Source organism: Clavelina lepadiformis, chromosome 5 (assembly GCF_947623445.1).
Source record: "Clavelina lepadiformis chromosome 5, kaClaLepa1.1, whole genome shotgun sequence".
NCBI lineage: Eukaryota > Metazoa > Chordata > Ascidiacea > Aplousobranchia > Clavelinidae > Clavelina > Clavelina lepadiformis.
In genome coordinates, this window is record NC_135244.1 from 13702843 (window position 1) to 13719021 (window position 16179).

Sequence of the window (16179 nt, forward strand, 5' to 3'; positions counted from 1 at the left end):
TCTATTAGCAATGTTGTTTTGTGTTAGGTCTTTAACATATGACACCATTATCGTTAAGCAAAACCTGCAAGAAGACGAGCCTGGCTTAATAATAATTCAGATATTGAGCGATGCTGAGCCATCGTTCCTTCTGCACACTAGGCTGAACTGCTGTAGGTCTAGATTAAGTCGTGCACAGAGTTATTCAGTGATACTTTAACCCTATTTACACTAGACTTGGCTTCTCCCGCACACAGTCACAGAAAAACGTGGCGTACAGTTGCATTGTTTGCCGTAGAAACTTGAAATTTGGTGACTTTTCCTAAAAAATGTTCAGCTATCTGTCCATGTTTGTTTTATAAAGTTTGAGTTTGTAATTTTTGAGATATTGTCATATTTTCATAAATTTTCTCTCTTTCCGCATTGAAGCGAATCGTTTTCGTTAACTCATTTAATCACCACTAACTCGACTAACTATTCTCTTGCGTTCTCTTCTCGCGGTCAGCTGGTTTTCCGCACAGCGGTGGGGCGGCGTAACAAGAAACATTTCTAGAAATGTATCACTTGTGGAAATACTTAATTTACACTAAATTCACTTTCTTTTACTTTACAATTATGATGTATACAGGAAGCCAGATGTTTTTGCTACAAACCTGTCAAAATTCGATCAGTTTACGACGTATAGTTTTCGAGTAACTAACGATTGAAAATGTGTGTGCGGTGTCGGCCACACCTAGTGAAAATGGCAAAGTCGCGAGCCCGGTATGGATAGGGTTAAGCCAGGGTTTCTCAAACGTTTTAGTTCTGCGATCCCATTCTAGAAAAGAAATTTCTATGCGACCCCTTAATGGGTAGACTACACTTTAAAGACAATAAAATAATAAACTTCTAATTAAAAACCAGAAGTGGTGTTTTTATCTCTGGCAAAATCCTACAAATGCATACAATCCATCAAAGTACAGTAGATGTAGCCTGCAGTAATAAAAGAACCGCATAATGAAAAAAACAAAGCGAATCAAAAATTAACAAAAAACAATTCAATTTATTAAAATTGAATTTGTTTCACAACCTCAAAATTACATTTTGCGAAAAAAATTTGAGAAGCCCTGCCTTAAGTTATAATTCTTTCCCAGTCAAACCGTGAGAGTGCAAAAGTAAAGCCAGTATTTCCCAACTGACTAGGCTGTGTGACGTAACGGTCACAGTTATTAAGTTACTCACATAACTGTTTACCCTCGATATTTAAGAGGTATTTTATCTTCGTCTTAGATACCTAAATTTTCAACAGTGAAGGATGTAGTAATTGTTGGTGACCTTGTATATGTCGGGTTTTTAGCCCAGACGGTTGAGCTAATAAAACAACTAGAAATTAATATATGTTTATCTGACCATGTATAAGTCCATTCTAGGACAACTACTAATTAGCAATTATTATGTAACGCATCGTGAATGTAGACTGTGCCACTTGAAATATTACAGTGCCATCCACCAATGCGGTTGTCCTAGGCGGCATTCGTCAGTAAGGGTGAATATCCGCGAAACAGCATCAACTTCACCATCCATTTCGCTCAGCTTTTGGAATGACAGCCGCAAAGCCGGCATCTAACATTGATGGCTGTTATTATTATATGTCAAGTAATGCAGTAGGCTATACATTAAGATTCATTATAAAAAGTGCCCCGAGTGAGGATCGATCGGAATCGCTGAGATTTTTGAGCGAGAAAGGAAGTTACCAAGTGTTTTTGAAGTTCTAATGCCGACATCAACATCAAGATAGTAAGAACAGCCGACTTTGTGCCGAAATTAACGACAAAATCTAAGCTGGATTGATCTAAAAGACAACAAGAATGTACCAACGTTGACAGCTAGGTGTTGTAATAGAATTCTGATCGCTATTGCTATGCATTTACACGAGCATGAGCAAACATGACATTCAATATAGCAGCAACTATAGCCGACAGACTTCCAAACTCATTTAACTTTTCGGGGGCATCAAAGTCGTGCTGTCACCACGGGAAAGGGCAGAACGGTCGTTACTTTTTTTACCTTGGTCTATGGCTGAAAAAGAAACGTATGATTGCGACACGTCCGAATACTCTTGTCTCACTTGTTTTGTATGTCAAGGGACTAGTCACTAGTGTGTCAATGCCAGTTATAATTATAATTAGGCCTACCAAGTTTTGTCATTGTACTGTACCAAGTTGTTAACGAAAAATTCGTCGTTATTTATTTTTTTATACAGTGAAAGATGTAGTAAGTTAGTTCGTAGTGACCACGTAGATATCGGGTTTTAACCCCAGACGGTTGAATTAATAAAACAACCGGAATTTAATTTGTGTTTATCTGACCCTATGAAAGTCATTCATACTTCATAGCACAATTATTAACCAGCAATTATTCACCCGTTAAGATATGATTCGTCAGTATCGAGGAATAGCCGCAAAACAGCATCAACTTCTCCAGTCACCTTGCTAAGCTTTTGGGTTGATAGCCACAAAGCCGGCATGCAACATTAATGGGTGTTACTGTTATGTGTCAAGTAGCATACCTGTAGTATACATTCACGATTCATTACAGCTGATTGTAAAGTTTGGCTTGCGCAAAGAACAGGTTCCAGCTTATGCGAAACATTTGACAAAAAGTTGGCCAACGCAAATTATCAGATTTATCACAATGCAACCTTAGAAAAACCGTTGTAGACACCAGTTCGCACACCAACGTTTTATTTTTATTCTGAAGCAATTAATTAGCCGTAGGAATTTTCTCCTGCAGATCAGATAAAATAACTGTAGAATAAAATGCGGTAGGTCTATTATACAGTATTGTAATTGTATTTCCAACCTCGTTGTAGAATGGTCAAACAGTAAGTAGTGTACACTACACACACAGTCACAAAAGCGGGAAAAAGCGGAAAAACCCTAAACTTTTAAAACGTGCAATACGTGTGATTAATAGTGGTGCTAAAACGATGAAAGGAGACCACCAAACTCAGAATGTAATTATATCAAAATTAAACGAAACCACATTAAACCAGAAAACACACAAGCTATAAGTATTTACATCAAAACGCTAAATTAAGGGAAACGTCGAGGGCATAGTTAGGAGTTGTTATTGTGCACATTGGATGGGAAAAATAAAACCCCACAAAAAGAAACACCATTCCAAGTAGGCCTATCAAAATCCCGTTTCTGTTGCCTGGTTGAGAGCATTATTTTGTGATCTAATCTACACTTTATCAGCACAATAACATTAAAACGAAAGAAACCAGCTAAAACAGAATAGGCTATCTCAACGTTCCCAAAAACAGTCTTGATTAATATAGCTCAAGATAATACGCTTTCTATGAAGCATTCTCAATTGTGAATTAAAACAATTATAACTCGATATTTTGTTATAATAACATATCTTTTGCATATGATTTATCAAAGTAATTTGCCAATGACACCAGACAGAAATATAATACCGTAAATGTGATTTTATCAGACTACGGAACAAAATAAGTAAATTGGTATCTATCTTCGTATATCACTGTCGATGTTCCATTCCATCTTTCAACGAGTAGCATTGTCATCACATCTTCCAAAAATCATCATTACTGTAGATGTTTGCTGTACAAACTCCGGCTCATCAACAACGCAATTCAATAGTGTTAAGGCCACCAGAAAACGGGCTCCTGTCTGGGATGAAGTTTCTTTACGGTGGGTTGGCTTTTTCCATCCACTGATGGACAGCATTGAAGCAACTTTCAACCATCTGTTGCTGGAACACACCACCTGTTCGTCTGCTTAAATTCGTTTTTTTAACCTAAGTTTTGTAGGTTTCACTATTACATTTATTGGCGGATTTATCCGGCACAATAAAAAAAACTTTCCAATTAGGATTTAAACCAAACAAATAAAAACTTGAAGCTTCAATGCATAACAAATTTTGAGTCTTTGCACGCACGATCTCTGGTTGGAACTGCCCTACTTTCCAGACGAAGGACTCGTGCGTTGAAGAATCATTTTAAAGTTAAAGTCATGCAAAAGCTTTCCAAAGTGAGAGGATAAAAACTGTGACATTAGCATACTTCTGCACTAGACCGAATTACTCAAACATGATAGGCTAAAGGAAAAGTTTACCATAAAAAATTTTAAGTAACTATTTCACTGCCGTCCGAAGTTGGGATCACGTGAATTGACCGTGAACAAATTCACCGGCAACAACTGGTAGTGGTCAACTGACCGGCAACAAATTGGCCGGCGATCAAATTAACCGTCGATCAAATTAACCGGCGACAAATTGGCCGTCAAAAGGTCAAAATTCTAATTCACTATCTAGTCGCGCATCAGCTTTAATCCCAGCCAATTTAGTATGTGTATTGCAGTCAAGGTTGCCACTCGTAGGGTTTGTTGGCCCCTTGTAGGGTGTAGGGTGACCCTACGGGTTTTTCACCTTTATTCATAGATTTCCTATTGTTACATGCATTTTCCCGGTCTAGACGAGTTGTTTGATGAAATTATGAAACAATTCAGCACTTGCACGGTCAATTTACCTCCCGGTCAATTTTCATTCCGGTCAGTCTGTTCCCGGTTAGTTTGTTCGCGGTCAATTTACATCACGGTCAGTTTGTTCGCGGTCAATTTACGTCACGTTCAGTTGTCCCCGGTGAGTTTGTTCGCGGTCGATTTCCCGCGGTCAAATGTCATGGAACCTCCGAAGTTGCTGAATCACAATATGGTGAACAGCAGATTTTCTTTGATGGGTTTATGGCTCTCGTTTTAGATGAGAGAAGAAAGCGTTGCGGTTAACAATCTGCTCGTATGCTGGGGGTCTTGGTTTTGCATCTTGCTACTGTTTGACTTCTTTTTTGTTTAAATTTTCTTTTTGACCTAATTTAGTCATGACAGGTGAGAGTTTGGGCTGGAGGCGATTATTTTTAATTTTGTTTGGGCTTAGGGGAAAAATATTTTTTTAAGTTGAAAATAGCGTGTGTTTGAATTCACAGCCTAACTTAGTTATTTAATCAACAGAAGTGAAAGTTTGGGTAGTTTTAGGTTCACCTACGCTTTGAAAAAATTAATATCCTACATCGGTCTAAGTTGAAAATTTATAAGTTATACATTTCAATTCACTGAATAGCGTAGTTACCGTTTACGGTATTCGTAATTAGGCTACCTACTTTGCTAAACGGCGACCGGTAAAATAAGTGTCTTCTTCACAGGTCACCATTTACCGAAGTAGGAAAATACAAATTGCGTAACCGATTTTACTAGGTTGGACCTCCGCCGAATTTTTAATCTAACAAACAGTCGGCTATATACCTTTGGAAGAGAAAATCGTCTATAGTGAAACCTTCGGTAACAAACTAACAAAAGAAACCTCACTGAGGGGCCTAAATATTACGTACGACCAGTTTTTCACCAGTATTTCTTTAGCTTGGAGGCTCCTTATACAAAATATTAAAATAGTACGACGACCACTGCAAATAAATAAAAAAGGGTAGCAAACTAAAGTAAAAACATTGCTAGAAATGAGAACGCAATATTTGCCATGCCAAAACCGACCGACTACGCATAAAGTTACCTGCTTTGGAAATCGTGACCAAAATTTTGAAACCAAGATGCACAAAGCACGTAACACAAATTTGCTGTGCTTGTTTAACTAACACCTCGTAATATTTGTACACATTTAAGTAGGTCTTTCAATCTGTTGTATCTGTTTCGATTAGTTCATCATTTTAAATTTGCTCTGTATATACAATGACCATGTTTTGAGTTTTTTGAAGCGACAGTTTGCAGTAGATCGACTGTCGAAATGAGCTCGATAAGCTGACAAATTTCTATGAAATAGGCCTAACTTGGGTTTGCACGAAAAGTAGCACAGTTTTGACTAATAAATTGTGCAATAATAATTTATAGGTATGGCGAGAATCTTCCTGGTCAGGAATGGCTCTGAATATAACAATAAATTAAAACTCAATCCGGAAGTTCTTTTGCTTATACGAAATTGATATTTCGCTTTTAAATTTGGTCATCGAAGCATATGGTCTTGCAAGCAGAGCTGGGAAAAATACATCTTAAATATTTCACAAAACTCTGTTTTGAAAAATATAACCTGTGACATTATAAATTACAGAGATAGTACTGAGGTGATAGTTACACCGTAAATTCCAAAAGCAAAGTGAAAAAAAGCCCTTGCTATTTTCTAATTTCGCTGAAATACATCACTGTAAAGATGGAATAGGGACAAAAACATTTATCTATGGCACGAAACTAACAATAATTTTTGAATTCCGATTTAGGCCCGAACGTTAAATTTACGGAATGATTCAAAGGTATGAAGTACAAGCGCAACACAATAAACACGAGTAAATAATAATAATTAATTGACTGTTGATACTGATAACAGTATAGTGTAATATTGCATTAACTTTTTTAAAAGTTAAGGCCTGGTAGGATTTTCACAAATTTAAACCAGAAAAGTCTTGTCCGACTGTCACTTCTTCGCCACTGCATATTGACAAGCATGTGTAAACTTCACCACAATCACACATGTATGATAGAATGGGTTACATTCGAGAATATACTAATACGATTTCACAAACATTTGAAGCAAAGGTTTTTGGCGAAACAACCACTATTGAATACTTGTTTTGAAAGCCTGCTTTATCACAGTTGTTTTCAAGAGTGATTTTACTAGGTTAAAATAAAAGATAGAACATACACAAGATGATTTATCAATACGAGTAAATGAAGAAAATCACAGCTATTTTAAAGTAACAAATCATATTTTTCTAAAGGATATCATTCTAAAGAGAGGCCATAAACCATACACTAAACTAAGATAATGAAGTAAAATTGCACATTTGAACAATAGACATCAACAGCAAAATTATGATTCATTCCATAGATTAACAAAACGGCAAGCTTTCGAGCTATGTAGGATTGAAAATTACTATTACTTGATTACTTTATCCTGATTATCGTTATGTATCTTCTAAGATAAAGAATACAATAGCAGAGCTGCTTTGCTTGACTCGGATGTAGCACCATTTTTGTGGTACTCTAATACAAATCTACCAGCGGATGTACTTGATTCTTTTTAATATACTTGAATTGGCACTTGTTCGTTAATTTTTGAAGTTAATTGGTTATTGCGTAATGATCTTTCTTAAACAGGTTTATCAATATATAAGCTTAAGTTATAGTCTGTTATGTACGGTCATATATCCAAAGTTTTGTTTTATACTGTTACACTTTAATCATTGTATTCGCCTACTATGTTCAAAAATGAATATTTTAAGAAATTACAGTAAAGTACTCGAGTACTTATGTTGAGTACTTGGTAGTTGCCATCTAGCCTAGTACTTGCACTCGAATGTTTGTTTAACAGTACTTACTCGAGTACTAAAATTAGTATTTGTATGCAGCTCTGTAAAATACGGTATGCATGCACACTTACGTTTTTTCTCTTGAGAGAAGAAATGTTTAGCGGCATAAAAACTAATTTTAACCGTTTTACACAGTAGTGCATAATTAATCCGTAAAAAACATTTTGAAACCTAAAAAGATGATAAGAATGGCCTATGGTTTAATAAGGGCGCACACAAAGCACTTGGCGCATTACATGACTTTCGTTTCGCTGATGTCAAGCTAATGAAAACAATAATCCTAAAATGCTTTTACATGTTAAATCTTATGTATCGGCTAAAGAAATTAGCGACCTGGAAATTGACAATGTAGGCTGCATTATTCAATTGTCCTACAAAGATTAGATAAAGGGAAAAGATTATATCCACATTCCAAGACATATGAACTACTTTTTTCTAATTACTGTAGTTATCAATACAAGTCAATGGCTGGTTGAACATGGAAAAAAAATAACATTCTTCACTAAGTTTCCTTTGATTTTAAATTGGGTACCATCATATATTTCATAATTCCCTTCATAATTTTTTTAAACCAGAAAATGTTTAAGAAATCCACAATGATTGCAAAAACCAGCAACAGTGGAAAGATACCAAGCCTAAAAAGAAAATATGTTTAGTAAACAGCTAAAGGCCAATCAAATTTAACTAGATCTAGAATTGACTCAATAACTGTAATATTGCAGTAGAAAACAAAAAGTAATTTATTAATTAATTGCTCGTTCATGACGATGAATATTGCTAAGTTTTTCAGTAAGTTCTATGCTAAAGAAAGATTTAAAGCAAGAGATGTTGATTAACTTTACCTTGCAAAATCAATAGGGTGGTAATAGTACTGTTCATACATTCTCCCATAACAATATGGCATTGCCAAAATTCGAAAAATCAGGAAAGCTAGAGCCATCATAATGCCATTGACAAGGTAAACCTTAGAATTTTGTTGTTTACACATATAAAGCATCCATCTACGTCAAACAAAAATAAAATTATCTGTTAATAAGGGTCGAAGATTTGCAGTATGATTTTGCAGCTTAAAAACTTACCGGGTATTTACAAATGGAGTAGAAAACTCTGCTATAGTTCTTGCAATGCAAAAATGAACATACACACTATATACCTAACAGAAATAATAAAAAATTTTAACATTTTATAAATCTGTATAAAGATAACTTGTAAGTTTAGCATATATCTAATACTAATATAAACTCAGCATAAACAGGGAAGTAAGTTGTAAAACTTAATGTTCTTTAAATGTCTTCATAATGAAAGAAAAATGAAAGAAATTAATAGTAATATGCAAATAAAACATAGTAAAAGTTTGAAAATAATATCAAACAGCTCTTCAGAATTACAAATCCTCGCTCCAACACAAACACTGCTGCTCAAATGTGACAATATTGAACACTAACAACAAAAAAACGCCGAACAAAGACAAAAAGGGTGAATTTCAAATTTCAAGGCGGTTACTTTTAAATTTTGGGCAAGATTGTTTGCAAACCACAAATTAAAAGTGCCAATTTTGGGCATTAGCTACACCAGGGGTGTCCAACCCGTGGCTCGCGGGCCACATTTGGCCCGTGGGAAGGTTGTGAGTGGCCCGCGCAGTTATTTGTCGAAATGACTTATATTATTATCAACTGAATCGCCTACGTAATTTATGGCGAACTTACATTCCGAGAAATTTGCATTTATTGTTTGTTTACTAACTTCTAACAGCCATATGGAAAACTCGCTTCGCAATGCTACATCGTCCATCTCACCGAATATTGCCAAATTTGTTAGAGAAAAACAGTGCTAAACTTCACATTGAAATGTCGACGTGTAGTAAAAACTTTATTGAATTTACTATATCTTGGTATGTTTATTGTTCTTATAATTGTAAAAGAGGATAATACGTATTACTAATATTAGAATTTTGGTGTAAGGGTTTTAATTAGAAATTAGCAGTAAACACTCAAGTGGCCCCGCGCAATCATTCGTAAATCGCATGTGGCCCTTTGGCCAAAAAGGTTGGACACCCCTGAGCTACACACTTTTATAAATTCAGGTTTTATTCATAGTAAATCGTATGGGCAGGGACAAGATAGTAAACTTATTTCCAGATCTCTATTTCATATTGTTATCAATCTAAACTTGCACCTAAAACCAATTGTATATGCCAGAGTTTCTCAAACGTTTTCATTTACAGAACTCCCCAAGATACTTTGGGCATTCAACGAACCCGCCAAAACGGACAATTAAACATTTAGCAAATGAAATTTACTAAAAATATAATAATAAGTGACAGCTATAATACAACCTGGCCAAGTTTATGAGATCTAATACAATTTGTATAAAACCACATAACTTGGCTAATTAATGGGATTTTTACTAAAGCATGATTACCCCAAGATTTGTCTCTGTCACGCAGAACTTTTGGCGAAGGGTTCTGAGAAACTTACCTTGGCAATTACTGACATACACAAGAAAAATATTAGGTAAAATTAGTAAACTGGGATAATATTGATATTAAAATATTAAAGTTTTGTTGTGGTAGTGATGCGTAATTTGTACGTATATAACGTAGTAAGCATTTTTAATGTAATAGTTTTGTGTCCATTGGTCAGTAAAATATTTTAAACAGTACTAGGGCAGTGATATACATTGACCACAGCAACATACCAAAGCAGTGCCATAAGTCACAAGCATGCAGAAATGATGTAAAAGAGAACCCCAATATCCATCCAGCGTTGTAGGTAAATACAATAGCATGAAAACTGCATCTGTAATTAGGGAAATAAAATAAGATAACATATGTGAATCATTTGCAACCACCAGGAAATCAAATTGTATCAATTATCATGCTACCTGCTAAACAATAACCAACACTTATGGACAAAACTGCATGACTTTGCCACGATTTTGACCTAAAAAAAATACCCAGATTATAGAAGTATATAGATCAGGGGTGGCCAGACCTGCTTCATGCTCGAGCCGCATATAACAAATTCCAGTTTTAAAAGAGCCACAACACAAACACAATAAAAAACACGAATTTGACATACAGATTCAATCTGACAGTTTACTTAACTACAGTGTACAAGTTAGCACACTTCTGTACAATAATGTACTTTTTGGTGTGTAATTTGTTTATTACTAACAATGAGTCCATTGTTACTACGTGTGACAGAACGTATTGTTCCATAATCTGATCAAACAACTCGTCTTGACCGGGAAAATGCATGTCTAATTCAACAATGATAATTCATTAAAGAGCCGCAATCAAAGGCTCAAAGAGCCGCATGCGGCTCGAGAGCCGCAGTTTGGCCACCCCTGATATAGATGGTAAAAATAAATTATTTTTAATCAGAAAACACATGCACTAATTAAATTATTATAAAAATAAATAAGACACATAAAGTTTCCGATGTTACCGAGTCAAAGATTATATGAGGTTCAGGTAACCCATCTAAAACTAGTCATCTATACGAAACAGAGGGTGCGATATTATCTTTGACAGTTCCAGGGATACAAGATAAAAAGTGTATGCAGAAAATTTCAAACAAAGTCTGTGAAGTGTGAACTAAACAACATTGTTTTTCTTCAACACTTAATCATTGTCTAACATTTTATTAATGCATGCGCGGTGTTCAATAGATGCTGCCAAGTTGAAAAAGATTTCAATATGTGAAAATTAAATCAAACATTTTTTTGATATTCGTGCAAAACCAAATACAGTCAAAATTAACAAACTATGCTCATTTCATTTTATCAAATTTCCTCACGAGCCAAAGAAACATGCTTGGTATGAATGTTTCCTTGCTGATGATGGAAAGTAATTAATCAACCCACTTTTAGTTTAAACCAAATTGTTAAAAATTTTCTCAACCGTTAAACATGCAACCAAAATCTTGAACATTTTACTTTTGATTTCTTACTGCATACAAAATAAATGACTCTGCTAAAAGCTGCTTGCACAATTTGGATTCAAGAAAATAACAAAAATGATTGATAGACATATTTTGTAATTGGATTCAAATGTGATTTAGCACATACCTAATATTCAACGGTTTATTTTGGTTGTTTATTAGGGAATACCCCCTCAAGAAGTCCTAGTTCATCACATTCTATGGTAAAATCAGATTATTCTAAGATTAAGAATTGCCAAATATCTGTTAAAGCAAGTCAAAGTCCTGATTTTAAAACATCTATACATTATCAATACTGCTAAACATCAAAAATCTCTACTGCTTTAACATCAATGACATTTTTTGTACTGTACTTCTGAAATCAAATTAAGGATATTCTAGTTGTGCATACAACCCAACATCACTTTAATTCAATGGCCCTAGCTTAGCTAGATATAAAGTTATCTACAAATTATATTACCACAAGGGGTCATTGTAAGCTTCCTCATCATAAATAAAAGCTGCACTGCTGAGGGTAAATGAAATAATTGCGTGTGCTGTTGAATTATTCCTGCAAACAAGAAATTTATACATTAAACAAACTTAATTAACTAATCAATCAAACTTAATTAACAATTTTTATTTTTAGTTTGATTGTTATTCATATAGCATAGATAATTTAAAATTTTAAACAGTGTATAAGCATTTCATATAAAATAACGCAAGGCACATTGACCTTTTACTATGGAGGTAAAATTTTGCACGTATCAGATCCAACTTACTAACCTGTCATTCCACTCCAATTTTTCAATGTCAGTGAATCTTTTGTATGTTGGAAAGTACCGTTGTGATAAGACTGCACTTATTTTTCGAAAAACAACAAAGAAAACAACGAAACTTGCAAATACTAAGCTAGCAGAATATTTGTCAATCATTTTCAGTCTAAGCTGAATGTGATCTCAAAAAATACACCTATTGTCTTTGTTCATACATCATTTAAGGCTGTACAAATCAAATCAAGTTAAATCAAAGCTCAGCAAACTGAAGTAATAATACAAGTAAAATTAATACAACAAATTAAGCCAAAAACAGATCTACACTGAGTTACAGTATACAGTAAAAACCGTTTAGTAGAGCACCCTCGAGAATGGCAAACTCCAACACAAGAGCAGTTTCTCTATTGTGCGATGAGATATGTTTATACTACTGAATTGGGTGCGTTATAGGTAAGTCATGCAAGTATAGACATTTATTCTCCTTTACTGAATACTCCTGCCTTATACAGTTTTCAAGAAAAAAGCAATGGTCAATTTTTGGACACTTGTCTTTTTGACTTTTGGTTGCATGGTCCATGTCCATGTACAATATGCGGTTTGCTTCATAAATTGATACTCAAATAAACATTTTACTGTAGGGCGTAGGCCCATATTTTCATAATCATTTAATTCACAGTTAACAAGCAACAAGTTGCTTACTAATTATATAATATAGAACCACAGCTTGGCACCAGTGCGAATTTGCAACTTTTTATGATGAAATAATATTATACATTATTTAGATAGCTTTTAAAATCGTGTTGTATGACGCCAGTGGGGATTTATTTTAATATTTTTTGTACAATTACAACTTTTGTAGGTCTCTGAGAGTGAGGAAATCAATGGATATGTAACAAGCTAAATAAAGCAAATTACTCAAAAAAGAAAGTTAAATACAATCAATTTTGTTTAGTAGTATATTAGTTTAAAGATGAAACAGCTTATTAGAGCATATTGATTGAAACAAAAAAATAACACTTTTCTCTCTATAAATGCACCCAAATTATTGCAACAGCTTGACACATGGCAATACACTGTTATGGAGGACTAGGTGGCAGACCAAACTAGCCACAATATGCTGATGGCCATAGAAACTTGAGGAAGGGATTAATCAAAGTCAAAGAGTGGTCCTTGTTGGCTGAGCTTGATTGCACGGTGAATCACGCAAAAAAGTAAAACAGTCAAAATCTGACCAATTCTTTTTTCCTAAACACTGAATATGAGCAAGAACATACAGTTTACAACCGAGAATGAAATGCTTGAAACTTGTGTTATTTAAATTTTACTTAACAGTTTTTTAGTTAAAAAGGTTTTTAATAAACACTGTGCAGTTCTCATCACATAGTCATCTATCCGAAATTTTTTACACTGTTACCCTTTTGATCATTATATTAGGCAACTATGTCTAAAAATGAAGGAATTAAACAAGTCTTCTGTAGCTTTTATATTACAATAAAGTATTTGAGTACCTATGCTGAGTACTTCGTACTTGCAACCTGGCCTGGTGCTTTTACTTGAATGTTTTTTTAAACTAAGTACTTGTACTGGAGTAATAAAATTAGTACTTGCATACAGCTCTGCAAAATAAAAAGCAATAATCAGAAAAAGCAATTTAGCCAAAAAAAGATTCTGAAAAAGTACTCCGGCAATCAGCAAATTTTTCTATGAAATATTATCGATGGCAAGGAATTCCAAAGTTTGGGAAATTCGGTCAAGTCAACTCATGATTTTTGCAATACCAGTAATAAATACTTTATGTGAGCCGTAGTGGATTAAGGTGGGACCTGCAGCCCTCAGCTCACCAAAATAATAACGTAAGTCTAGAAAAAGTATAGAACTGCAAAAACCAAGCAACCCACAAACAAGCAATGGTCTATTGAAACAAATTAGACAATCTGAGCAGAAATATATCTATAAAACCACATTTAACGATTTCTTTCCTTGCTATCGCATATTTTATCATTCAAATTAACGTTTTCTTTGTTTTGAACACATGTTATTTTTGAACAAACAACTTTAATTATTTATTTATATTCAGTATTTTGAATTTGTACAGAGTAGCAAGTAGTAACCCACTTGTGCTGCAACTTCGATTGCTACTGTAAATGAGAATTACTTTTCAATTTAACTTTTTAAAATCACTTTTCAGGTCTCTATACAGCTGTTGAGGTTTGAGTTGGCTAACATACTTCTAATTGTAACTAATCAGCTAGCTGACCCACCAATACCCTATTTACTTATTTGCAATTACCAGCAAAAATTATCTGACAAGCAAACGATAATACTATAATACAAGCTAATTCAAAAATATGTTGTCTAGTATAGTGGTTCCCAAATGGTTCCCCGCGGCACACTACGGTACAGCAGAAAGTTGCCAAAGGCATTACAAGGCTTTTTCAACAGTGTACACAATTTAGCGACAGGTGTTTGCGTTTTCAACAATTTAACGTTCACAATTTAGTGAAAGAAGTGGCTATTTCACCGGCATCCATTCACCAAAGTTGCAGAATCACAATATGGTGACCGGCAGATTTTCAGTAATGTGGTAGGTATTGCGGTGGAGTAGTGGTTAATGTTGGGGCTTGTATGCTAGAGGTTTCAGGTTTGATTCTTGCCGTTATTTTATTATTGTTTTTCCAAAGTTTTTTTTAATTACTTGAGTCATGAGAAGTGAGATTTTGGGTCTGAGGGGATAAGTTTTAAATTAATTTAGACTTTGGAAAAAGCTGTGATTTTTAATTGTAAACTAGCATTTATTTCAATTCGAAAACTAGCTTAGTCATTTAAAGAAGAGAAATGAGAGTTTGCGTCAGAGGGGATTAGTTTTAGGGTAATTTACACTTTGGGAAAATTAGTATGTGGTTCTAAGTTGAAATTAGCATACATTTCAATTTGCAGAATAGCATAATTGCTGTTTATCGTATTCCTTTTACCTACTTCATTAAACAACGTCGTTAAATTAAGTGTTTAGTTTAAGTAAGAAAATACCAATTGTGTAGCTGGTTAGCCGTTTACCAAAATAGCGTTTTTCCAAATTCGGTAACCGGCTGAAAGTGAAATAGAAGGTGCCCTTGGTAAAAACAACTTTCAAGATTGTTCTATGTTTGACCTCCATGTCGCAAGGATTTAATTTTTTTAGCTATGAGCTGTGCGACCTACTTACGATGAAATACTCACTTTAAAAAGATAGGCGGTTAGGTTAGGAGAATGGGTATGCAAAAATTTGATTTAATTTAGTTCAGTATTTATATAGGGTTAAGTTCAAATAATGTTAAATTTAGATTAAAAGAAAAATTTACGTTAGGTTTAGGTTACTATGTTATAAAATTTAAGTTAAGTTAAGTTTACAACAAACCCTGAAAAATATCTTTGACATACGATTTTTTCCGGTGAAATTGTGACAACCTGTAAAATAACATATTCCATACTAAATTCAGTAACTACTGAATTGACAAGGAACCAGCAACGTTTACCTTAACGGATAAATCCCCTAATACAAAACCACAATTTTATTACTTTCACAGATGTATATTGTACAATGCTGCTATGCTATTATTACTAAAGCTATTATTCACATAATGGTGTTGTGGTTTAACAAAGATTCTCCCTATATCTTATAAAAAATTTTTGTTTGAACTACTTTCATTTTCTCTTTTCCGAACAGACACACAATATATACAATTCAAGGAAAACAATCACAGATCACGTTCATTGATTGTTTGTTAGCGTATTTCTTGTTTAGTCCACAACAAAATAGCAGCAGACTTTTCAAGGGCAATATTAACTAAGCACCTGCTAACACTTTCTCGTGACATCACCAATTATTATAGCCTGTTGTTTTTTAGTGCAATTGGGAACGTGCAATGCTAACATTAATGAGAAAGACCCGATATGATGGTCATGTTAAATTATACTGATGATAGCGAAAATGCCGTGCCAGCTTGAGAACACAAGTGATGTCATCCCAAATGAATTCTTAGCAGGTTCGATGAAAGACATTTGACAAAAGAAAGCAAAAAGAAACTTCGCAATCTACGTTCGTCTTGTCCAGTCTAGTGATTAAGAGAGGCAGGTTCGTGCTGTATTGTAT

General features: G+C 34.4%; 1 protein-coding gene across 2 annotated transcripts; it reads right to left on the reverse strand.

Moving 5' to 3' along the window:
• Positions 1 to 5854: 5854 nt before the first annotated feature.
• LOC143459674 (TLC domain-containing protein 4-like) lies at positions 5855 to 15509 on the reverse strand. 2 transcript variants are annotated; one of them, XM_076956903.1, is made up of 8 exons: positions 13559 to 15509; positions 12061 to 13302; positions 11756 to 11845; positions 10235 to 10293; positions 10049 to 10149; positions 8431 to 8504; positions 8194 to 8352; positions 5855 to 7986 (listed from the first exon to the last, which is right to left on the reverse strand). In XM_076956903.1, the coding sequence occupies exons 2-8, from the start codon at positions 12207 to 12209 to the stop codon at positions 7854 to 7856; spliced, it is 765 nt and encodes a 254-aa protein (XP_076813018.1). In that variant the 5' UTR covers positions 12210 to 13302; positions 13559 to 15509; the 3' UTR covers positions 5855 to 7853. The 2 variants fall into 2 exon arrangements, with proteins under 2 accessions (XP_076813018.1, XP_076813017.1); XM_076956902.1 differs by having other exon boundaries at positions 12061 to 15509.
• Between the last annotated feature and the right edge of the window lie 670 nt (positions 15510 to 16179).

What these genes read in the sequence shown, in the direction of transcription:
- LOC143459674 (XM_076956903.1), bottom strand. Translation starts at nt 12,209, where the DNA reads ATGATTGACAAATATTCTGCTAGCTTAGTATTTGCAAGTTTCGTTGTT. An exon ending in ACTCCATTTGTAAATACCCG is followed by an intron (nt 8,353 to 8,430) that starts GTAAGTTTTTAA and finishes TGTTTGACGTAG; the next exon opens with ATGGATGCTTTATATGTGTA. An exon ending in CACCCTATTGATTTTGCAAG is followed by an intron (nt 7,987 to 8,193) that starts GTAAAGTTAATC and finishes TTTTCTTTTTAG; the next exon opens with GCTTGGTATCTTTCCACTGT.